Source organism: Accipiter gentilis, chromosome 7 (genome assembly GCF_929443795.1).
Source record: "Accipiter gentilis chromosome 7, bAccGen1.1, whole genome shotgun sequence".
Taxonomy (NCBI): Eukaryota; Metazoa; Chordata; class Aves; order Accipitriformes; family Accipitridae; genus Astur; species Astur gentilis.
In genome coordinates this window covers 12407476-12431904 of record NC_064886.1, presented here as the reverse complement: position 1 = coordinate 12431904, position 24429 = coordinate 12407476, and the positions used below count along the sequence as shown (strand labels likewise).

The following is a 24429-nucleotide window of genomic DNA, read 5'->3' as shown; positions in this document are numbered from 1 at the left end:
CTGACACTCTATGGTGGGGGAGGTGGCGGAAGCGGAAGTTAGCTGGGGCACTTCCGGGGCGCCGACGTGGAGGGCTGGGGAGGTGGCGGTGCCGTGGGCCGGGGTGGAGGGCGATGCTGACCAAGTTCGAGACTAAGTCGGCCCGGGTGAAAGGTAATAGCGGGATCGGGCTCGCGCCGTTCTGGGAGCCCCTGGGGACCTGGGGAGGCCGTGCCGGGAGCTCCCACCCGCCCCTGGAGTCCCTGAGCGGAGCGGGGTGGGGCGGGCGACGGGGCGAACGGCTCCACCGGGGCTGCTCCGGGCCTTTGGGCTCCCAAGTGCGCGGAGGCTTCGCTGTCACATCTCTGTACCTTGGCAGGGCTTAGTTTTCACCCCAAGCGGCCGTGGATCCTCACCAGCCTGCACAATGGCGTTATCCAGCTGTGGGATTATCGGATGTGCACCCTTATCGACAAATTCGATGAGCACGACGGTCAGTGTGCTGGGGGGAGGTGTTGACACCTGCGTGTGGAGAAAAACCGGGGTGCGAGAGGAGGAAGGGCAGCTCTGCTGAAGTGTTACTGAGGCCTTTGCTTGTTTGGCTTCAGAGCCTCTCAGTTTTAGCCTGTGTTTTTTTGTGGCCAGTTTGCTGGCTCTGAACATTGCTTGCACATGCATAAAGTGGGGTAGTAGTTTTATTCTTGGTATGAAAATGAACCTGTAAATACGTGTCTGAAGGGCCTGGATGTTTTGTGGTGGGTTGCTGCAGGCATCTTGATGGAAAGGAATGGGTTTGGGGATGAGATGTCAGACTGTTACATGAGTCTTTATTGTTGCTTTGAGGCTCTTAATTTATCAATAGCAACAGGAGCGAGGAGGAATGCAAGTTGTAGTCTTTAATTGGCACAAGGGACTGCTTCAGCTGTCAGCCATCTTGCTGTGTCCAACCTGCTCTTCCTATTTGTAGGACCCGTTCGAGGTATTGATTTCCACAAACAGCAGCCTCTGTTTGTTTCTGGAGGTGATGATTACAAAATAAAGGTAAAATTTTACCCGTTTAGCTCTTGTTCTCTAAAAGGCATCACTCAGGAAAGGGAATGTGCAAAGAAACCTGTTAAAAGATGAGAAAGAGTGTGTGTGGGAGGGAAACAGGGTTTGGCAATTGTGATTCTCCTGTTTCCGGGATCTTAGAGTTAACTGCAGTGAGTTGAAGTCTCGTTGTAGCTTGCATTAGAAACACATTTTAAAATGGAAGAGAGAGGCTTGTCAGTGAACTGAAACAGAGAATGCACGCAAAAAAATCTAGCAGGTGGCACCTACCGTCATTGTTCTACTTCTGTGTTGTGCAGGTCTGGAATTACAAATTGCGCCGTTGTCTCTTCACTCTGCTTGGGCACTTGGATTACATTCGCACTACCTTCTTCCACCACGTAAGCGCCTCTTGTCCTTTCCCCAGTGACGGGTGTCTGCTTCCTTTGTGTGTGAAAGGGAATCTCTTTTGTTCCCCTGGTCGGGAACCTTTGCTAAAGAAGTTGTGCTGGTCTTGCTGGTATAAGGGCGCTCCAGATATGGTAGTCTTCTGTTGAGGTGTAAGAGGCATAAATTCTGTCTCCAAGATCTTAAATAAGATTTAAAAAGGGTCATACCTGGGGACAGTTGGAAAATACCATGTAGGGAGGGAATGTCTGGGGTGTGTATTACTTCATATACAGAATACTTTGTCTTTTTAGGAATATCCTTGGATCTTGAGTGCTTCTGATGACCAGACCATTCGGGTTTGGAACTGGCAGTCCAGAACTTGTGTTTGGTAAAATCAATGGTTGCTTTAAAAAATAACTGCATGGTTTGGGGACGAGCTGTCTGTTGTTTTCAAGCAGAAGCTGTGCTTAGTTGAAGGAATAGAACTGACATCAGTTTTGGATATTTCCGTCAGTCTTGTCTTTTGCTTGTTTATTCTGATGCCACTGGACTTGTATTCGTAAATTCACGTGTTTGGTTGAAAGATTTTTGAGGTTAAAATCATACATGTCAGTGCTGAGCTTTTGAAGTTATTGACATCAGAATTTGACCCTTGAATATAAAAACAGATGTGCTCAGTGTTCAGTCATGCTAACTCGTGAAGAGTAGCGTTTATTTAGCAATCCTGTATTCCTCATCATCCTACCCGAGACTGAGCTTACTGCTGTTGGTGCAGACTGGAATGTGTATTAATATATCTTATGTTCATATGGTATTTTCTGTCCTTTCTGTTGTAGTGTGCTGACAGGACACAACCACTATGTGATGTGTGCCCAGTTTCACCCCTCTGAGGACCTGGTAGTGTCAGCCAGTTTGGATCAGACTGTGCGCGTTTGGGATATTTCTGGTGAGCTGCCCAGATCGAGGGGGTACCCAGTGGCAAAGCCCACTTCAAAACTGCAATTGCTGAAAGCCAACTGAGGCAGGAAAGAGGGGTTCGGATTTGAGAGCAGGAAGAGAGCCTGTTGACTGCAGAAGCCTCAGGAGAAAATTAAGATTTCTCTGTTGATGGGGACCTATTCCCCTCAGCTGCCATGAAGTCATAAGATATTGGCTGGGAGGGAGCTCTGGGCATCATCTAGTTCACCCTTCTGCTTGAAGCAAGTCTTCTGCGACAGTAGATGAGGTGAGCTGTAGCTTTGTGCAGCCAAAAAACCCTCTAAAGATGGAGATTCTGCAACCTACTCTCCCAGTCTGTTTTTATAGCCAATATAGGCAACAAGTATTGCTGTCAGAAGGGAAATAGTGTTGTCAACTGACCAGCTTTCCAGATGTGACAGACTTGTAGGAGGATTTTAGAAATTTCTGGACCACCTATATCCCCTTGAAAAACTCTTGGAGACAGCAATATGTCATTCATTCTGAGAGAAGGCTAAAAAGGCCTCTGTTGGGTTTTGGGTTTTTGGGGTTTGGATTTTTTTTTTGGTAGCCTAGTTGTGGGTGGTGACAGGAAGTTAATAGTATTAGGGATTCTTTCAGCTTTTTCAGTCTGCATGTCCATTTCATAAAATGAAGCGTGGCCTAAAGATCAGGGCAGGAGTTGCAAGTCAAAACTCCAAAGTACTTTGCTGATATCTTAGCTGTTTCTTAGTTATAGAAAGGCCTAGTCACCTAGGCCACAAGGTGACTTAATGGAATGAAATATAGTCCCTAAATGAAAAGCTAGAAATGGAGAAAATATTAGATGGAGATAAGGGATGGGTCGGGAGGCTGGCGGGGGCAATACTGGTGGTGTTACTGCATAAACTATTCTAGAGACAGGCTTCATGTGACCTGCTGCTCTCGCCATTGCAGTTTTGGTTGGGCACACTGCGTTGTTTGTAGTACACGCTCAGACATGGCCAGCTGTGTCAACAGTGGGGGCTGGGGACAGGACATCCTGGTTATTTAAAACCTGTCCCCCTGTCTGTACTGCCAGCATGGGGAGTTTAACAGCTATTCTGCCACTAAGCTTTGCTGCTGCATTCTCCCACAAACACTCTCTCTCAGCAGAGTTCCAGCTGCGAAATTGGTTTGGAGATAGTACAGACCTTTTTTTCCTCAGCTGATATGTGATGAGGGGTTTTAGAGACATGGTGAATTATTGACTCAGCTGTCACTCCAGTCAGACATGACACTGTGAGAATACTAGTGTGTGGAAAAACCTACAGAGAGTCGAGAAGCGGTCAAAATACAATTCCGCTCCCCAGTTTTTCCCCCAAATGACTTATGTCCTTAGCAGGATTCTGTTCTGGCCCTAGCATTCTCCTGGGAACGGTTATTCCCCCATTTTGTCTGATGTCTGTGCTGCACATAATCCTAGTCATAGAGAGCGTCATTTGGTGTTGAGCTTTAACTCCATTTCTAAGTGCTGCTATTAACTTGCAGCTTCTGCTGACATCAGTGGGGATTTTTTTCAGCAGGTTTTGGGATTATGAGCACTGGTTCATTGATGCCCTTAGTTAAGTGAGTTTAAAGGTCACATTGCAAAATCCTCCTCCCAAAACTGTCAGCCTCAGCAGAGAGTGTGAGGGATGAGGACCATGACCTGGACTGGGCACCAGAATGCGAAGATGGCCTTGTTGTTTTGAATTCCTATACAGATAGTGGTCCTTGGTTTGAAACCTGCTGCAAAAGGATCTTCAATGCAAAACAAGTATGCTCAAGATTAAAGGGTCTATTTCCTGCTAAACTCTTGAGAGAGACTGTGTGAATGCAATCAGAATAAACTTGTTTAGGTATATTAAAATGCATGAACGTTTGTGTTGTGTTATTTACCTATGCTGTGGAATGAAGTCCTTGCTCATGATGCTGATATTAACCTGCAGAAACTACAAAATAATCTTCTGTTTTTCTCTGTCTCTTTGTAAGTATTAACCCCCAAGGAGGGTCTTAGTGGTCTTACCCTGATCAGACTGCTTTTGTGTGTGCTCTAACATCACACACCAACTCCTGTTTAACCTTACTCGTGGTTGGCAAATATTGACGTCTGATGCTTGGCAGGAAACTCCCTTATTCTGTCAGGGCTCTGTTTAGTTGATCTGGATGACCAGCTTAAGTGAGGATCACCTGAAGGTTTGGGCTGGCAATGTTGAGAAGCCCTGGGACTGGGAGGACCTGAGCTGAGAGCCCCCCAGATAGCATCTGTAGACCTAGACTGCCTCTCTCTGAGCATCCTCAGTGGATATATGGTGATGGCTGGCAAGACCTGTGGTACAACTTCAGCTTCCACTGCACTTCTCTGATTACCCACTGAATGTGAATGGATTACAGGGACAGGAAAGAATCTGAGCCCAGCAATGAAAGAGTCTGTACCCGAGAGCCCTCTTTAGTTTCCATTGAATAAGAGAATAGACCAAAAGAATTTGCAAAGCACTGTCTGCTTTCTTTCTCTCCTAACTTGCAACTTGACATTCACAGTTAGCATGTTGCCCCTTCACTCTGGTTATTTTAATACCTGTTCTCCTGAGTCCTTGTGTGCATGTTGAGCTGAGTCTCCTTTTCAGATTTTTTTTTTTAACAGTTGACCTCAGAATGCCTAATATCTGCCTTTCTGCCACAAGTCCCTTTTCTGTCCCTGCTCCCTCCCAGAGCAACACAGGAGGCTGGTGTGTTCTGCGAGTGTCCTGCTTTTCCTCTCAATTTGTGCAGTTATGCCAGAAATTTTCCACTTGTGTCCCAGCCCTGTTTCACTGGCTTGTCAAAGGCTCAAGTGTTTTCCCTTCCAAAAGTCTGGTGTTTCTTCACTCATCTTTTTTGGATTATGGATGTTTTATTCCTCCTTTCTGGGGTACTTTGTGTCAGCTTTGTAGAAGTATCTACTCAGCCATTCAAGTCTTTCACCGTTACCTGGGCCATCTGTATGTGCACCTCACTCAGTGCGCTAAGCATCTGTGATTTGCTGTGAGACACTGCTTAACATGTTGGTTTCATTAGACTAACTTTGCCAGAGAGGCTGTTGAGATGTTGAGCTGTTAATCCATGAGGAGTTTAGGAAGCAGAATTGCAACAAGAAAATAATAATTTTTTGTCTTCAGTATTGTTTGTTTTCTTCTTACATTTCCCTCTCTCTTGGCATCCACACCAGTGCAATTCTCCTTTTATCCTAGACAATTTTTTCTTATCCTTGATAAATGACATGGTAGCATCCTTGGGCCAAGTACTTAAATGGAAAAGTACATTTTCTAAGTTTTGTTTTAGAGTGTTACATGTACAGTCTTTTCCCTGTGCACTGTTGGAAGAGAAGCTTTTCTCAATTCTCAGTTTCCCTATTGTGTTCTGTTGGGTTTTAATGAAGGACAGCAGATACAGGTCTGTTTTAACTTGGATGACTTAGTTTTCTTCAGAATTGGGAACAGTCTTTATTTCATACAGTTTTAGCTCCAGAAAATATTTTGTGTCCAGGCAGATTGTTCAAATCCATAACCAAGAGGTCATCAAAGTGGCATGGGTGAAAGTGTCCTGAAAATTGCAAGCTTAGATGAGCAAAGGGGTGAGAGGGAGAAAAATCGGAATGCGTTGGTCCTCCTTTGCTGAGGTGCTGCTGTCTGTGTCCCAGTGAGCTGAGGTGATCCTTTGTACAATTTGCTGCATTGCAAACTTTCTTTTTGGTGTGTCTAATCAGAGCTTGAGCTTTTGGAGGAAGTGGAAGGGAGTCCTGGATGTTTCTCATCCTCTTTCAAGTTCCCAGCACAGGGAGAGTGCTCAACTTGTTGCTAAATTAGAAACATTGTCGTGATAATATGATCTTTGCTTCCTCCACCCCTGCTTCTCCTTCCTCTTTGTTCCACAAGGCCTAAGGAAGAAGAACCTGTCCCCTGGAGCTGTGGAATCGGATGTCAGGGGAATAACAGGGGTGGATTTGTTTGGGACAACGGATGCGGTTGTGAAGCATGTTCTTGAGGTACAGTGTCAATGTGTGTGTGCAGTACAACCTTTTCAGCTTTATTTAGCGAAATCTCTGTAACACAAATGATCCTCTAAAAGCCCAGGAAAATAGCAGAGGAAAAAAAGAGTTGAAACACCTGACTCAGCTCTGTAGAGTTATATGCTCTTTAGGTTACAGCATTACTTTTTCTGAGTTTAAAATCTGAAATCTGGAGATGTTTGCACTGTAACCAAACAGATATGGTTTTCTCTGTACAGCCAAAAGCACAGTTAAATAGCAGATGTTATTGCCTTGTGTTACTGGAAGCAACAGAGGAGATTATGGTAGAGACAGCCTTCTGTAATGGCTTGTTAAAGCTAGGAAGCAGTGCTGCTCTGCTGCTGAGCGTCAGCTTTGCTCTACTGGTGAAGAACGGTATCCACAAAGCTTATTATTGTGGGCATCTATAATCTTACTATCTGTAAGCATTTGGTATGAGCAACATGGTGTATAAAAACAGTGAAAGCTGTGTCTTGGCAAGCTTGTCTGCAGTCTTTGTTGCTTTGTCCTTTCTTTGCTCATTCCATTCAGTCACCAAATTGCTCTGAGTGACTGTTTTCTTTTTGCCTGTAGGGCCACGATCGTGGGGTGAACTGGGCTGCCTTCCACCCTACAATGCCACTTATTGTGTCAGGAGCTGATGATCGGCAAGTGAAGATCTGGCGGATGAATGGTAAGAGGGTTCTCCAGGGGGAGCCCACAGGGAGAAGGGGGTTAAGAGTTGAAATTTATGTTTGAATATCTGTAGGCTGAACCTGGAGGTAATTTACACTTTGCAAATGTGTCTGTATGATAGAGTGATAAATAATCCCAAGCAGCGTTGGCTTTTGCAATTTGAGAAGAGCTGAGCTCAGTTCTCTACTGAACACTTCTAGCTTCTTTTGGTTTGCATGCTCTGCTGAGCAGAAGCTTGTAGGAGTACAAAAACTTGACTCTGAAGTTTTTTGAATATATAAGACATGGAGATTATTCGAGAGCCAGAAGCCTTCCATCAAGACTGGTTGTGCTTTTGTCAGCTCAGTCCAACTAAACTATATACAATTCTTATCACCTCTTTAGTAATCTAGCTTATCTGTCTCTCTTGGGTGAGCTGTGGTAGTGGTTAGGGAGAGGTGATAAATGTAATAATAATAATAAAAAAAATTGTATGATAGAGTGGTAAATAATCCCAAGCAGCATTGGTGATAATTGCAGAGAATGGTATAGTAACTAGTGGCCGATGCAGTTCGCTTTATAATAAAGCACTTGCTCTGCTTCCGCTATGGCAGAGCTTAACCTGCTTAAGTGTTATTTTCCTTATTCTTTTCCACTTCTTGTTAGAATCGAAGGCCTGGGAGGTTGACACTTGCCGGGGGCATTACAACAACGTCTCGTGCGCTGTCTTTCACCCACGGCAGGAGCTAATACTCAGCAATTCAGAAGACAAGAGTATCCGTGTCTGGGATATGTCTAAACGGTTAGTGCTTGTCAAGCATCTGACTCAATCTTATTATGAAAGTTTTTACATGTATGAAATATTACTCTTAGAGAAACCGAACACTAGCAGTTCTTAAAACATCAGTGCTAGTGTTTGATAATTCATGAATGAGAAGCCGTGTTTTTCACATTCTCTGTCCCTTTGAGACACACGTTAAGAGCAAGGCTTTTAATTGTCTGAAAGCAAGTGGAAGAGTGCTGACTTATCTAGTGATACTGCTGCTGAAAATATGTTAAATGAGAATATATTATTTGACAGAAGGCTTTGAATGCAGTGTTTTTATGCTCTCTGGACGACTTGTGCTGAATGCTGGAGATGGTCTGCATGGCAAAACTTAGGACCTTCGTTTTGGGAACTGAAGTTTACGCCAAGGTTTCCATTTTGTTTATATTCTTTATTCCTTTTATTGCACATTTAGCACGGGCGTCCAGACCTTTCGGCGTGATCATGATCGCTTTTGGGTATTGGCTGCTCACCCCAACCTCAACCTCTTTGCTGCAGGTAAAAAAAGCTCCTACTCAGTGTCTGATAGGTTGCTGTGAAGAGAAAATGTTTTCCATATAGGAAATCCATATAGGATTTGCTTTTCTTAGCACACTTTGCAGAACACACTGACTTGCAGATGCTTTTGTTAAACGTATTGTGGGGAAAAGATCCTTATTTACTAGAGCACAATCTCATTGTATCAGCTGTAGTTCAAAGCTAGAACAAGATAGGCTCTGCATTAACTAGCTAAATGTTCTAAGGCTAAGAAGGGATGGGACAGATCCTAGGGGAACCCATGCTGGACTATTAACACTTAAAGAAAGGCGTGACGGCGAGGCAAAGTGTTTCTAGAAGAGTGTCAGATCTTAGATTTATTAAGAAACCTAAAGAGGTGGGGGCCCTTAGGAGGAATTACTTAATTCAGGCTGAGGTGTAGCAGACATGGCTCCAGTCATTGGTTATGATTTTTGTTGGCTCTTTCTTGGTTTGAAGGGCTTGGTATTGTCATCTTCATAATGAGAAAAAAACCCCACAGGATTTAATTCACTTGTTTGAATTCTCGCACGCTTTTTCTCAGGCCATGATGGTGGCATGATTGTATTCAAACTGGAGCGTGAGAGGCCTGCTTATGCTGTGCATGGGAACATGCTGTATTATGTGAAGGACCGTTTCCTCCGCCAGCTTGATTTCAACAGTTCAAAAGATGTTGCTGTCATGCAGCTGCGAAGGTAGGAGATGGTGCTCATTGTTTTACAAGAGGTGTTGGCAGTATCCTGAATCCCTTGTTAGTTTCTCGCTTACAGATAGGTCATATTGTTGTATTCACATACTTCAGTTTTAGCTGACTCTTCTGTCAGATGAACTTACAAAGCCTACAGAAAGTTTTTTAGGTCAATTTTTATCTGTGCATAGATATGTTTTTTTTTAATTAGTTTTAAGTCTCAAGCTGAAGGGGCAGCTCTTTCATTCAGGAAATACTCATGCTCTTACAGTGTTTCCAAATGGTTTTGATTCAGGAAATTAATCAAAACTGAGCTTTTCTGGTAGTTGGTATATTTCAGAGAATGAAGAGCATTTACCAGAAGATGACTTTAGTAGAAACAATCTTGGTCCACTCTAACTTTCTCTTTTCTTCATGACTCTTCTTTTCTTCAGTGGTTCCAAGTTCCCTGTGTTCAACATGTCATACAACCCAGCTGAGAATGCCGTCCTTCTCTGCACAGTAAGTCAGTTTTGCTGCATAACGTGCTAAAGAACTTTCCATGAGGCTGTGAATGTTGGTTCTGTGAAACCCTATCTCAAAATGGGTTTTTCCCCTTCTCTGCAGAGAGCCAGTAACTTAGAGAACAGTACGTATGACCTATACACCATTCCGAAGGATGCGGACTCCCAGAATCCGGATGGTAGGCATTTCTTATTTCACATTAGTCCTTGTGAATGTTTATTACTATGTAGCTGTCCCCTCCTCCGCTCTCCAACTGTGTGTGTTATATATAAAAAAGCTTCTTTTCTCTAAGCCTCTCTTGTTGGACTCTTTCTCTGTGTTTCCCAATGCCCCTGCAGCACACATCATTTGGCAGGCTTCCTGCTCACTATATCACACTACACTGACTTGAAAAATTCATGTTCATCTCAAAGTTTTACTGCTACAAATATATATTTTATAATTTTGTTATTAGGAACTTTCTGTTTTCCCTTTCAACGCAGCAGGCAGCCTTCCTGGCTTGTTGACAGAGATGGATTTTAACCAGATATGTTTTGTTCTAAGAGGTTTTATACTCTGAAAAGTGGCTGTAAAAATGACAATGCCAGGGTGCCAGTAGTCATTCTTCCTCTCGGCAAATTCCAGATCAGTTTTGTGCAATTCACAAATCAGAATATGATTTAGGAAAATAAAATAATTCTTTCTCCTAACTATGAATTCCATTTGGGATCTGAAACTCCAGCTGGTTCCTCCTGCCTCTGTCATCACGGCAGTAAAGATTTTGAAATGAGTGGGAGTGATGAATGAGTTAGACTGGAATCCAGCTCACTTGTTCATCGATTTATTGATTTCTGTGGGTCTAATGAAGGGAGGATTTCTTTGCTGAGTACAGTCAGCAGGTGTATTTGGAGAGAGAAAGAGAAAGGGAGCTTTATAGTAACTTTACATAAATTAAATGTTACTGAATGTTTTTCAAATATTTATTTTGATTGAGATGTTCAATGCTGACTTGTCTGGGGACACCCAGCTTGTAACCCTTTAAATGAGGAAAGGGGATATTCTTCTTCCAGAGGAAGAAATGTTTAGGCCTCATGAAAACCATGCACTTTTTGTGCATTTTCAAGAATAGCATAAAATTCTGCTGGTTGGTAGGTATCTTCTCCAACAAGCTGTTATGTGTGCAACCTGATGATGATCTCCCAGGACTATAATGTAGGTATTTAACATATGCCTTGGAGTTGTCATCCTCCTGTCCTTCAGCTTATTTACCTGACCTACAAGGGAAGCTTTCTTTTCACTCTTTAACAGTCTTCTGGGTAGTATATTTCAATCATTTTCTGCCTGATCTACAGTCGGCATTAAAGACTTAAAGCCAGTAAAAATGTTGCATTGCGGAGGTTCAGAAAAACAGTTGAACTTGCCATCAGAAAACCCCAGGCAGAGCTGGGAATTGAATTCGGACAAGTCTTTCTTGTGTTGGGTACTATAATGAGGGCTGAGGAGCAAGCCAGTCAGATTTAAATCATCATTAGTTAGGATGTAGATCTGCCACAAATGGCACTATGCTTGGTGAAGTAGTGCTTGGTCTAGCATGTGAGTCTCCAAAAACACTTGTGTTGAGCAGCAGGACTGGTGAGAAAAGAGGCTGAGAGCTAAAGAAAATTTTATTTTACCAAAACCAGCAGCAGCTCTCTCACTCTGTTCCCTTCCACTGCTGCAAAAAGCCTTCTCCACATCTGATACACATCCTGCAGTACTGTTCTTCCTGTGCTGTCTGACATGCAGAGTGCTGTGTTTGTATTAGCATTTTAAAACTGGGAGAACAGCTGCGTGCTGGGGAGAGTGCAGCCTTTCTTCTCCAGCTCGTTATATCAGTTTGCAGGGGGGAGGGAGAGGGGGGCTTTCGTTGAAGCCGGGACCCTTGCTGCTCAGTTTGTTTGGCCAGCAAGGCTCTGCTCGTTAGCTTGACAGACGGTGCTGTCGCCCAGGATGGCCTGCTTCAGCGCCAAGCAGTGGCATTGGCGGTACAGACAGCCACTTGTCTTGTGCCTTGGCTGGAGAGAAGGGCTGGCGCTGGCCACACTGAGATCTGAAGGGACATCAGGGGAGGAAATGAGTCTTTTGAATAGCCTCAGGTTAAACATGAATTACTAGGAAGCAGCTACAACAGCCAAGATGGGATCAAACAAGACTGACTAATGTGTTGCCATAAGAGCCTGCCAGAGGTTTTATTCACTGCCTGCGTTTTGCTCTCCCTAGCCCCTGAAGGGAAGCGTTCCTCCGGGCTAACAGCTGTGTGGGTAGCTCGTAACCGCTTTGCAGTCCTGGATCGCATGCATTCGGTAAGGGGACAAGCTTAATAGGGTCATCTTCTTAACAGGGTATGTTGTCATTTGGAAGCATGCAGATGGAAAGCGGGGAGATTGGGTTAACAGAATTATTGGAGATCCAAGTAGACTGGCAAAGCATTGTCAGTAGAGAGTGGGCTGCAGACGTACATAAAGAAATATGATACAGTGAAAATGTATTTGAAATATTATTTAACTTCTTTGACAGTACATCTTAGCTCAGTTGCTGGAAGCCTGCTAGAGCAGGTGAGTTCAGGAATGAAAGCTGACAAGAACAGGACTGTGAAGCCACCCAGGTCACTTTCACAGCATGAAAGTAATGGGGAAATGGTAAAAATACAGGTTAGATTTTTAATAAAGCTCTTTGTTCTCACTTGTGGAGTGCAGTTGGAGAAAGAAGGGGGAAAGACAGTCATGGAAAGTTTTCTCTGCTTGAATTTACTTGATGTGAAAGGGAAGAAGAGTCTTGCTATTTGCCCCTTGCAGGAATTGTATTTTTTCTTTTTTTTAATAATTCAGGGTGTTTTTTGCCTTAGTAAATTCAAATTTATTTCATGCCTTTTTTGTTACTTCTCCCTGTCTTTTCCTCCTCCACTTGCTGTTCACCCCTTTCAACTTCATAATTTCCTTTTTTCTGTCTACACTGTGTTCTCTCTCGCTTTTCCCTAATATTACTTTGTTCATATACTCATTGTAGAGGGGGTTTGCAAACTGTATCAGCCAGCTAGTAATGACAGCAGTGGGGCTGAAAAGGAAGGATACACTGTGTCTGCACCCTGGCAAACCTGAGGTTGGGTTTTCTAGCAGGATAAAGTCTGATCCTGCTTTGAGAAAAGCTGCAGCTCTTATTTTGGCCTCTTGTCACTGAGATTCAGCTATACAAAATTTCTGAGTTAAAATAGTCCTAAATTTCTTTGTAGACTCTACCTAACTGTCCTGTGCTGTTACATTTCCTCTTATCAAATGGCAGATCCTAATCAAAAACCTGAAGAATGAGATCACAAAGAAGGTGCAGGTGCCGAACTGTGATGAGATTTTCTACGCTGGCACAGGGAACCTGTTACTGAGAGATGCAGACTCCATCACCCTCTTTGACGTGCAACAGAAGCGGTAAGATCCAGTCTGCAGGGAGAAGTTTTAATATTGTAGTCCTGCTGGTGTATGCCCTATGGGGACAAGTAATAGCTATTAATGCACTCCAGAATTTAGCATCAGCTGCAGGCTCTGTCAGACTGATCCAAACCACGGCTAACAACTGTTATGAAGAGAAGAGTGTAAACATAGCCAAGGTGCAATTTATGCTGCAGGCATCGTGCCATTGATCATAGGGAGATGTGTGCCATACCCTTGTAAATCCTGTGACTACAGAATTGGGTGCTATAAAAGTGGAGAGAAATCAAAAAACCCAAACTCAATCAAGCTAAGCTTGCCTGATGTCTTGTCCCTTAGGTTTTATATCTGCTCAGAATGCTCTTTTAGCAGCATGTTTGTGCTGGTGTATGTGTTGCTAGCCACAAAGAAACAGGCAAGGAGTTGGTGCTTTTGGCCATCCTGGTAGGCTTGAGAAGGTTCTGGATTATCTGCAGATAGATACGGTCTATGTTGATTGCGTATGTCCCAGAACTTGTCTCATTTCCTTATTTGTATGCCTTTGTCTTACTAGAATTGTTGGGAAAGTTACAAGTAAATCAAACAATGCAAATGCTGCTTGGAAATACCTTATTTCCCGTGTTCGGTTAAATCTATCCCTAAAACCCCCTCAGAAATCCAGGTTTTGAAGTCAGTTGTCATACAAATATATTTGTTTTTGCACAGGTATGGGGAGAGGTTTGTTTTGCTGTACTGGACTGCAGAGACACTCAGTTCTGCCTCATGATTTTATAGCTCCAGAGTGGCAAAAAGGGGCTTCAGAGCATCTGCAAATTAGGTTCGAGGTTCGGGGTGTTGAGCACTGGTAGTTATCATACAGCTTGATCATAGAGCTTGCTGTTGGAGGGATATTGTTCAACTCTCTGATGTCAGTGCTGTCCTTTCCCAGAACTCTGGCCTCAGTGAAGATCTCCAAGGTGAAATACGTCATCTGGTCAGCTGACATGTCCCATGTAGCTCTGCTGGCTAAGCATGGTAAGTGGTGGTGGGGTGCAGTGTTTCACGTGGATCCTAGAGCACACTAGCTCCTTCCTTGGTTGGGAGCAGTGTCCCTGCTAGCACGGCCTGCTAGAGAAACCATTCAGTGCCATGGCTAGCAGTGAAGGTGCAGCTGAAGACATTCACGGTGTGAGCCCTGCCACTTTGTCTCTTCAGCAAAACCTTTCTGTAAGTTTGTAAAACGGAGGGCTTCTTGTCCTCTTCAGAATGATCCAGCTAATCTCTTTCATAAAGCAAAGGCAGATAGTGACAATTTAGTTGTGGTTGCCGTCATATCCTTATTGTCTGGGACTATGGAAGAGAGAAGCCATAATTCAGAGGCAGGTGTTTAACAGTAGAGGGTTCCCTAGCCTTATTTCTTTTGGCTTTCCCCTCCAGCCATCATGATCTGCAACAGAAAGCTGGAGTCACTGTGTAACATCCATGAAAACATCCGTGTCAAGAGCGGTGCCTGGGATGAAAGCGGTGTTTTCATCTATACTACCAGCAATCACATCAAATACGCTGTCACCACCGGGTGAGTCTGGGAGTCATGCACTGAGTCCTTGAACTGGCAGGCCTTGTCCAGACTACCATGGGGTTTTTTTGGCAGACTCCAAAGCTGGTGCTTGTGAAACAGCACTTCTGTTACAGCATGGACGTACTCAAATACAGCTAGAGCTAAATACTCATGTTTGGTTGCTCACCCTGTGCACTGGTATTTTATCGCTGGGCTGGATGGCTGCACTGTTCCTCTGGCTGGGGCTTGCTTTTATAATGCAGGCTAAAATAACATACAGAGTGTTGAGACTTCTTTGAGTTAGGGAATGTAGTCATGCACGTGTTATGTTGGTGTGCATGTTATGCGTGTGCTGTGTTGGCATAGGGATCATGGAATTATCCGCACCCTGGACCTGCCTATCTATGTTACCCGTGTGAAGGGGAACAATGTGTACTGCCTGGACAGAGAGTGCCGCCCCAGGGTCCTCACGATTGATCCCACAGAATTCAAATTCAAGCTGGCATTGATCAACAGAAAGTATGATGAGGTGAGGAGATGTAAGAAACCCTGCACTCTTCCTTGACACATACCTGAGGGTAAAGGAAGTTGTTGACAGCTTCAGTGCCCGGGCCTTTTCTTTGCAGGTGCTGCACATGGTGAGGAATGCTAAGCTTGTGGGCCAGTCCATCATTGCCTACCTGCAGAAAAAGGGCTACCCAGAGGTGGCCTTGCACTTTGTCAAGGATGAGAAGACCCGTTTCAGCCTGGCACTGGAGTGTGGCAACATTGAGGTGAGGCAGCAGGTGGTGCTGTGAGAAAGGCATGTCTTTTGGGGCTTCGCTTCCAAACCTTACTTTTTGCTGCAAGGAGAAGTATTGGGAAGAAGAAGTGTTAGCCGAGAGTGATAGAGTTGAGGATGACAGCAGCCTTACTAAGGTGCAGGCCTTCAGATAGGGGCATGATTTAGTGCGGTGATCCTTGTAATCCCATGATTTCCATCACGGGCCTTATCAACAGAAGCCTGCAGATAAAGTTGCTTTCTGCAAAGCCTTTGTAACCACATCAGTTCTCTTGTTAGATTGCTCTGGAAGCAGCCAAAGCTCTGGATGACAAGAATTGCTGGGAGAAACTGGGAGAAGTGGCGTTGCTGCAGGGGAATCATCAGATTGTGGAGATGTGCTACCAGCGTACCAAGAACTTTGATAAGCTTTCCTTCCTCTATCTCATCACTGGCAATCTGGAGAAGCTTCGGAAGATGATGAAGATAGGTGAGTGGCAGGATGGTGGCAAAGAAGGATGAGATAAAGAGGATCTGAGTGTCATTCCCAGAGGGAGTGAGTGGCATCACAGTGGAGGCTAAGAACAGCAAAGCTATTGTGACTTTTTTTTTCTTTTGGTTTAGCTGAGATCCGTAAAGATATGAGTGGCCACTATCAGAATGCCTTGTATCTAGGAGATGTGGCAGAGAGAGTGAGGATCCTGAAGAACTGTGGGCAAAGTGAGTAATATCAGACTAACATGTGTCCCTGTTGTCTGGGGAGAAGCTGGGGAGGTTGTTGGGATGAACAGTAATCTCTGGAGACAGATCATGGTAATCCTTTACCTGAGAAACTGAATCAGATGAGCAGAAAGTAACCCAAGAGGTAGAATACCATCCAGGAAACCTGAATCAACTGTAGAGCATATTCAAATGATCAGTTGTTGCCTACACATTCTAGTCCTAAATCCAGTAACACCCCCAAAGGTGTGATTCTACACTTTGGTATGCTGCTAATCTTTCCTTTGTGACAGTGTGGCCATGCATGCAGGTATGAGAAATTTTCTTTCTCTAGGCAATGAAGAACCTGCACTCACGTTAGCTGTATCTCATTTCAGAGTCCCTGGCCTATCTCACTGCTGCAACTCATGGTCTGGATGAGGAAGCTGAAAGTCTGAAGGAAACATTTGATACTGAAAAGGAAACGGTTAGCAAACTGACTTAATGCTTTCTACTTCAAGAGCTCTGGAGTTTGGGAAGAAGATGACAGTGGGATCTGGTGTTAGTGTGACTGGCTAGGCAGCTTCTTTCTGGGAAGGAGGAACCTTCTCCTTTCCAGTTGCCACTTATCAGGCTTGAGACTGTCTGTGCTGCTTGGAGGTGGATAGGTCAAAGAATGGGATTTTCCTTATGTGGCCTTTAACTTTTTTTTTGCTCCTCTCTGCTCAGATTCCAGACATTGATCACAATGCAAAGCTGCTGCAGCCTCCTGCTCCTGTCATGCCTCTGGATACCAACTGGCCATTGCTGACTGTCTCCAAGGGGTTCTTCGAAGGAACAATTGCTAGCAAAGGTATTGCTTTGTATTTGGAAAGTTGCATTAAGCTGGGATATGCAAAATGGAGATGTTTGTCTCCGTGGTTCCTGAACTGTTGCTGTTAACCTCAGGTTTGTTGTGTGCTACCAGCAGAGGCTGGAATTGAGCTTGGCATTTACACCGTCTTTAGCAAATCTCTCAAATCTTTGGCCTTTTAGCACAAGATGGGACTTGACATTGGAGTGGAGGGTGCTGGCCTACTGTAATTCTTTGCTTAACACCTGACCCACTCAGAGATTTGTAAATGAAGGATCCTACCCTTTTTGTAGGCAAAGGGGGTGCCTTAGCTGCTGATATCGATATTGACACTGTTGGCACCGAAGGCTGGGGAGAAGATGCAGAGTTGCAGCTGGATGAAGGTGGGTGAATCCAAGAGTTTTTCTTGCAGAAGTGTAAGTGTGTGCCTGTGTAGGAGCTCTGACTGTTTCCCCCCTGCCCCCTCTGTGCAGATGGCTTTGTGGATGCTGGAGAAGGCTTTGGAGAGGAAGGTTTAGGTAAAGGCCAGGAAGAAGGAGGTGGATGGGAAGTTGAAGAAGATTTGGATCTTCCCCCTGAACTGGTAGGAGGCTTCCAGGAGGCTTCTTAAGTAGCACAGTTGTAGTTACTTGGGAAGGCAATGACAGCTTGTGGTGGTGGTTTTGGTGGGGGAAATGTGTTACGGGCTTCTTCAGTGACTTGGTCACCACAGCTGTGGCCAGCTCTCATTTCATCTGGGTGCTGGAAACTTCCACACTAATCACTGCTCTGTGTGTTCCCCCAGGATGTTCCTGCTGGTCCAGCAGGAGCAGCAGAGGATGGATTCTTTGTGCCACCCACCAAGGGCACCAGCCCAGCTCAGGTAGTGGCACAAGTCTTTGACTGTCTTTCTCAGAAACTTTGTACTTTGGCACTTGTTTTTTTGGGTTCAGTCCTTCTTGTTAACACTCATCTGTGAGCACAGCATAGGAACTTTCTTAAGGGGGATTAGGGATGATAAGGATAGATAAGACAAATCTGTGTGTATACACAATTTCTCTTGTATATGTTCCCCTTCCATTCTTGTAGGTGTGGTGTAACAATTCTCAGCTTCCTGTTGACCACATTCTGGCAGGCTCCTTTGAGACAGCAATGAGAGTAAGTTTCCCCTGGAGTTTCTAGGGAAAAGATTGTGCCCTTGTCCCCATATACTTTTGTCTCTGATCCAGTCTGAAGCTTCATTTTGTGTCTCTTTGTGAATCATTCTGTGCATTTTTTTTTTCCTCTGGGTATAAAATAAGAGGTGCTGTGAGCCTGAGTGATGTCTGTGTGACCTTTGTACAGCCCTGGACAAGATTTACTCAGCAGACCAATGTGTCTATTTCAGCTCCTCCATGACCAGGTAGGAGTAACAAACTTTGGACCCTACAAGCAGCTGTTCCTGCAGACCTATGCCCGTGGCCGTACAACGTACCAAGCCCTGCCATGTCTCCCTACCATGTATGGATACCCACATCGCAACTGGTAAGCAATTGGGTTAGCTCCTTTTCTGTGCTTTTTAACTTGTGCCATATACCTCCCAGACTCCTTGACAGTTGTAGCCAGAAATGTCTCCCCCCTGTGTTGTGAAGGGAGGAGCCTTCCTGTTTGCTGGATATAAATAGGGAGCATTCTGTCTTTAGTGGGATTTTTCTGCTGCTTGCTGTTTGATATAAAGATGTTAAAGAACTGCTTTCATGTTTTTTAGAGACTAAATCCAGGGTGAGGCAGTTGGGATGCTGTGTTTTCTAGCACTAATGCTCTGCCTCTGACAAAGCCTGTCTGAGGCATCTAGAGAACCACAGGTGTGTTTTTACAGTGGTGCCTGGAAGCCACTGTAGAAAAATGAGCCAGACTTCCCAGCCTGCGCTAATGCAGAGAGGGCTGGGCATTGTGGGTGGCAGAATTATGGAAGGACATACGTCTTTTGTGCTAAGCTAATGGCAAAGAAAAACAGCGTGGCCCTAGGTCAAAACATTTCTGACAAGTTGCAGTCGAGCTGACAATATGTGTGTTCCTGCTGGCCTTTGCAGTGGTCCCATTTGTACGCCCAACCCCTCTTTGGTGTCCCCAGGAAAGAAGCTGGCTTGAAGAATGCCCTCCCTGCCATTGGACTGAAACTCAATGACCTGATCCAGCGCTTGCAGCTGTGCTACCAGCTCACTACGGCTGGCAAGTTTGAGGAGGCCGTGGAGAAGTTCCGCTCCATCTTGCTCAGCGTGCCCTTGCTGGTGGTGGACAACAAGCAGGAGATTGCTGAGGTGAGAGGCATACTCTTCGGTCTGTTGCCTGTGTGCCTGTGGGGCAGGAGGCCAAATGCCTGACTCTGTCTCCCTCTCTGAAAGGCCCAGCAGCTGATAGCCATTTGCCGGGAGTATATTGTAGGACTCTCAATGGAGATTGAGCGAAAGAAGCTGCCCAAAGAGACCCTGGAACAGCAGAAGCGAATCTGTGAGGTACAGAAACTCTGTTGATTTCTTCACCACGAGGGGGAAGTAGCCTTTAGGTTTAAAAAGGCATTGGAAATCCCGAATTTGGCTATTTCCTCCTTTAAAGCAGATGTGGCAGTGATTACTTGGGAGGGGTTTCTTGCAGCATTTTCAGGGCATCCAGTTATTTACGTAGTTGGTAGTGATTGTATCCCTACTTTCCCTCCTTCTCCCTAATGCAGATGGCTGCCTATTTCACCCACTCCAACCTGCAGCCTGTCCACATGATCTTGGTGCTGCGTACTGCTCTCAACCTCTTTTTCAAACTCAAAAACTTCAAGACAGCTGCTGCTTTTGCCCGTCGGCTGCTGGAGCTGGGTCCAAAGCCTGAGGTGGCCCAGCAGGTATGTCTGTGAGGTGCATGGGTAGAAATATCTGCTGTGGCAGACCCTATTTGGACTGCTTCCTAGCTGCCTCTCTGGTCGATGTGGTTGCTTTTTGCAGACTCGCAAGATCTTGTCAGCATGTGAGAAGAATCTCACTGACACCTACCAGCTCAACTATGACATGCACAACCCCTTTGACATCTGTGCTGCCTCTTACCGACCCATCTATCGTGGCAAACCCGTGGAGAAGTGTCCACTCAGCGGAGCCTGCTACTGCCCTGAGTTCCATGGGCAGATCTGCCGCGTCACTACAGTAAGGGAGTCTCAATGTCTGTTACCACCCACTCCTAACCTGTGATGTTTCCCTTGAGAGTCCCCTCCAGCAGCTTCCCCCATGCTTGCCCCTAACTTGGCATAGGTTTTGGGTGAAGTTGAATGTTGGAGGGCTTGGCATGTGTGGTGGAACAGTTTGGGAATTGTGAAATACTGTGTAGTTTAAATGCTACCTTCAGGGACCAACATTGCAGTGATCAGCAGCATGTGTTCTTGAGAACTGTCTAGGCTCTGAACGCTGCATACGGGGTTGGGCTGTTGAGTTGCTTTTAAGCATTAATCATCTCCCTTTTATTCCTCAGGTGACGGAGATTGGCAAAGATGTCATCGGGCTGCGGATCAGCCCACTCCAGTTCCGCTAGGGTATGCCTGTCTTGGGGAGGTGTGAGATCAGAGGGAAATGGTCTCGTTTCACAGCACAGTGCAGAAACTTTCACCTCCCATCATTCCAGCTTTAGTCTAGTCTCTTCACCATAGCCATGCCTGTGCTGTGTCTTACCTGCTCTTCCCCACCCAGGAATACTGTAGTGAGACTCTTGGCTGCTTCCAAGTAGTAGCAACTTGTGCTTCTGTTTCCAGATTCAGCTGATGTTGAAGTTTCTATGTACCATCATCTCAAGAAAAATCTTTTCCAGAGGGTAAAGGGTGGCTCTTGCTGAGCCCTGGTTACCACACATCGTGCTCTGTAGAAACTGCTTGAGAGGCAGCAACTGCCTCTTGTATCCTTTTGTGTTAGGCTCCTGAAAGAAGAGCTCAAAAACCCTGCTGCAACCTGGACAGCAGGAAGAGCCAAGCCTGGCTCTCACAGGAATGTGGCACTGTCTGGAACCGGGGCTAGCACAGAGCCTGTCCCTGCTCAGGGGCAGCTCTGCTCCCATTGGAAGTGGCAGGAGAACAGCTCAGCATCCAAGTGCTAGTGTTGACTTTTTGTTTTGTTGTCCTAGCAATGTTTCTCAAAATAATCAGCTTCTCTCATGAATAAAGTAAATTGACCATCTTGATCTTCCTGTTCTGTAGCTCAGTTGGTCTTGCTGAGATAGAAGAGACATTAGACTTAATTTCCACTTTTCAGCCCCCCCCCCCCCCCCCCCCCGCTTTGTGCTCTTAAGCTACCAGACTTGGTGGGTTTTGAAGTTTCCAGAAAATGGAGGCTGTAGTCCTGAAATAATTTATCATGCCAGCAGAGGCTGCTTCCGCCAATTATTAATGTGTAATTGTTCTTGCCAGTGCTCAAATTATCCTTATTGGTAATGGTCCTGTCTTTGCATTTACCTTGTGTACCCTTTAGTATTACTGTACCTTTCCCTATGGTACTTAACAGGCTGGAGGATCTCCAAAGCCAGGCAGGTTGTAGTTTCTGGCAGTGACAAGGATGAGAACATGCATGACTTAGAGATCCTGCTCCCTTTGTGGTTGGACTGCTTTCCTAGTGGTTTCTCCTCACTGATGATGCTGAAATAAAACCATGCCTTACGCTAGGATTTTAAACCTTTTATTTTATACATAAAAATGAGGACTGGGGATGTCCCCATCTTAAGGGCACTGCTTCCAGCTTTGCATCGGTCTTTTTTGAGGAATGTTCACAGTGGTGGGGGAGACACAGGAGGCAGGTCTAGGGGCGAGGGGTGTTAACAAGCAGGGTATTGTGACAGGCCACCGCAATGCCCCCGATGAGGTTCAGGAACTCCTGGAAATCCAGCTGCCCATCACTATTCAAATCGAGTTTCTTCATCATCCTGTCCACGACACCTGGGTCCTTCTGATTCTGCAAAAGACCAAAGAGATGGGAATCGATGTCTGCCTTGAGGCAAAGATGCCCCTCTGGAAAGAACCCCCCTGCCCTAGGTGTAGAACTGCAGCTGCTGAGTTCATCACCAGTGGAGAGTGACTGGCAGAGGAAGGCAGAATTCAGTCAGGCCAACTCTTGTCAGGCCACGCTCTGGCTTCTGATGGGAGTGAGGTCTTCCCATCGCCTACCCCATGCTGCTTGTGGGGGCAGAGGCTTTAATTGCTGTCCTGAGGGCTGAAGTGCATGCCACGGGAGACTCTATTTTTGCTCACCTTTGTGAAGGCAGCCAGCTCAGTGTTCATGAAGGCCAGGAACTCCTTCTTGGAGAGTGTGCAGTTGTCACCTTCACGCCCTGCGTACCGCTGGAAGACGGCTAGCAGGGACTCGATGCAGCGTTCAGTCTCCGTGGGCTGCAGGAGCCAAGAGCAAGTTCAGGTGAGTGTTGCAGGGAGCTCTGGGCTTGCAGAAGAGGAACCTGACTCTGTTTCCGGAGGAAGGTTGGGCTGAGGGGAGCCTCCTGCAATTGCTTTCCTCGAGGAGTCTCCTATGCCCAACCTGTCCAGCTGCATTTTTCTTTGGTATTAATTTCTCTGATGCCTTGACGCAGCACTGTGGTGCAGGAAGGACCCAGAGGATTGGGGAGTGGTTCATGGAAAATCCCCTGGGGAGATGTCAGTTCCCATTGGAGGAGAGTCCTGGACTGGGAAGAGCTTGTGCTGCAACCACAGCGATGTGCTAGTTTTTTCTGTGTTCTCTAGCATGGCACTTTCCCTCCCCCTGTCCTGTCTGGACAGAGGAGAAACTCTGAGTCATGAGAGAAAAATTTGAGCAGAGTTGGCTTGCCAAACTACTGCCTCTGGGCAGGAACAGATCTGGGCTGGCCTATGGGCTTCTCCAGTGGGGATGGATAGGGCAAGGTGAGGGAGGTGTGGGGGATGTGGGGCTCTTTCCCCTCCCCATGGCTCTAGACTTTGGGGAAGGGCAGTGCAGGGAGAGCTGGGGGAGGAATCCACCCTTCCCTGCCTAACCTCAGCATCTAGGGGACTCCCTGCCCCATCCTGCCCTGCATGAGGCTCAGTTCAACCTTTTTTGGTTAATGGGAGAGGAGCCGAGTTGCTTCCGCCCTCAGCCACAGGTCCTCAGCTCTTGGCTCCTCTGCACCCCCATACCCTGCTGCTGAGGGCGGGGGGACGGGACAGTGGAGGCAGAACTGTAGCCCCGAATTGGATGATGGGCATCAGAAACTTCAGTAGGAAAAAAGGAGGGGAGGCGGTGTCAGGAAACAACCACATATACAACCCCCTAGTCCCTCACCCCTGCCCTCCCTCTCTAGCTCAGCACCCTCTTCTCCTGCCCAGGCCCCCTCCCTGGCAGAGATTTAGCTCAGCCCTTGGCACCATTTCCTCTTTCTCATGCCAAAGTACATTTCGCCTTCGGCTCTGGGGCCACTTGTGGGAAATGCTCTGCTCCCGTCGCCCTCCTGCCCTTACGGAGTTGGCTCTCCCTCCCTGTCCCGATTCACTCACCATGGCTGGGGTGCAAGGAGGGGACTCGGTCCTCGGCACAGCCTTGGTGTGATGTAGCAAAGCAGGAACTGATGTGGCAAAGCAGGAACCGGGGTGGTTATGAACCTCACCCCGCAGCCACCGCCCTTCCCAGTGCAGCCAGTGCCTAGCCCTGACTCAGCCCCCTGGGCTGTGTTGGGCAATTGTCAGCTCTAACGGCAAATCTGGACATGCCTGCGGTCCCTGGCTCAGGCTCAGAAATGTGCTGGGCCCCTCCCCTAGACTCTCTGTCCCTTTCTTTCCTGAGTTTTATTCTTTACAGTTATTTACGCTTCCATTTGTTCCTTCTTGTCTGTGTTCTCCCCTTGGTCCTTTGCCACTCGTCCCTTTATGGCTCCCTTCATTTCTTCCCCAGGGTCAGGGCTAAGCTCCCCTCAGGGCTGCATTGCTAGTAGCTGGAGCATGCTCAGTGTTTCCTCTTGCTGGGGCAAAATTTGGGCTTCCCCAGCTTTTCTAATGAGGCTGGCAAAGGCAGATCAGGCATAGGGGAGCAGGCAGTGTTCTGCTGCCAACACAGCCAGGGCTGCCCACCCCTGGGGGGCAATTGCTGCCTGTCCCCTTCAACCTGACCAGTCCCACCTGCTGACCTTTGCTGATGACACCTTGTAACCTTCTTGTGGTGTAAGAGGAGGGGGAAAGGCAACCCTATGGGTTTGGGGTGCTGCACTGGGAGCTGGCTGCAGCCAGGATTTATCTGCAGTGGTGCTGGTCTGAGCTCTTTACCGGGGCTGACCCCCCCTCATGCTGCTGCAGAGCGAGAGACCCTGGAGTGCTGAAAAGAGGAGGGAGACATGGAGGTGGAGGAGGGACAGGAGGCATCTAAAAGGCACCCAGAAAAGCAAGTGATATGCCCAAATAGCTCAGAGCAGGGAGGACGGGGGCTGCGGGGCTTGCGATGCTCAGAAACCAGCACATGGGGCTATGATGGCCGGCTGCTCCCTATCCATCAAGAGCTGGGGAAGCTGCTCAGACCTGTGTTTATCTGTGTTTGTACAGTCCTGTGGTTATGGCACCCAGCTCCACGCCTTTCCA

The 24429-nt window shown here is 46.4% G+C and overlaps 3 protein-coding genes across 4 annotated transcripts in view; 2 read left to right on the top strand and 1 right to left on the bottom strand.

Moving 5' to 3' along the window:
• The first annotated feature begins 50 nt into the window (after positions 1-50).
• On the top strand, positions 51-21044 carry COPA (COPI coat complex subunit alpha). Its single transcript, XM_049806892.1, has 33 exons — positions 51-153; positions 359-472; positions 947-1020; positions 1329-1409; positions 1710-1786; positions 2235-2344; positions 6270-6379; positions 6977-7076; positions 7724-7859; positions 8299-8381; positions 8944-9094; positions 9522-9588; positions 9694-9769; positions 11830-11912; positions 12889-13028; positions 13957-14042; positions 14445-14583; positions 14932-15094; positions 15192-15338; positions 15626-15815; positions 15950-16045; positions 16423-16511; positions 16754-16877; positions 17171-17260; positions 17351-17460; positions 17662-17739; positions 17946-18014; positions 18244-18380; positions 18970-19156; positions 19241-19351; positions 19567-19728; positions 19829-20023; positions 20346-21044. The coding sequence occupies exons 1-33, from the start codon at positions 114-116 to the stop codon at positions 20403-20405; spliced, it is 3675 nt and encodes a 1224-aa protein (XP_049662849.1). The 5' UTR covers positions 51-113; the 3' UTR covers positions 20406-21044.
• A 475-nt stretch (positions 21045-21519) lies between these two features.
• On the bottom strand, positions 21520-23517 carry S100A11 (S100 calcium binding protein A11). The gene is made up of 3 exons (XM_049806902.1): positions 23359-23517; positions 22105-22242; positions 21520-21808 (listed from the first exon to the last, which is right to left on the bottom strand). Exons 1-3 carry the CDS (start codon positions 23359-23361, stop codon positions 21656-21658), a joined length of 294 nt encoding a protein of 97 aa, XP_049662859.1. The 5' UTR covers positions 23362-23517; the 3' UTR covers positions 21520-21655.
• The window catches only part of LOC126041355 (keratin-associated protein 10-4-like), a 44228-nt gene continuing 41975 nt past the window's right edge, over positions 22177-24429 (top strand). Inside the window, exon 1 of one of the 2 annotated variants that reach the window (XM_049806897.1) lies at positions 22177-22267. The gene's annotated coding sequence lies outside the window, so the exon portion shown is untranslated. The remainder of the gene's footprint in view (positions 22268-24429) is intronic. The other variant, XM_049806899.1, reaches the window with a different exon arrangement.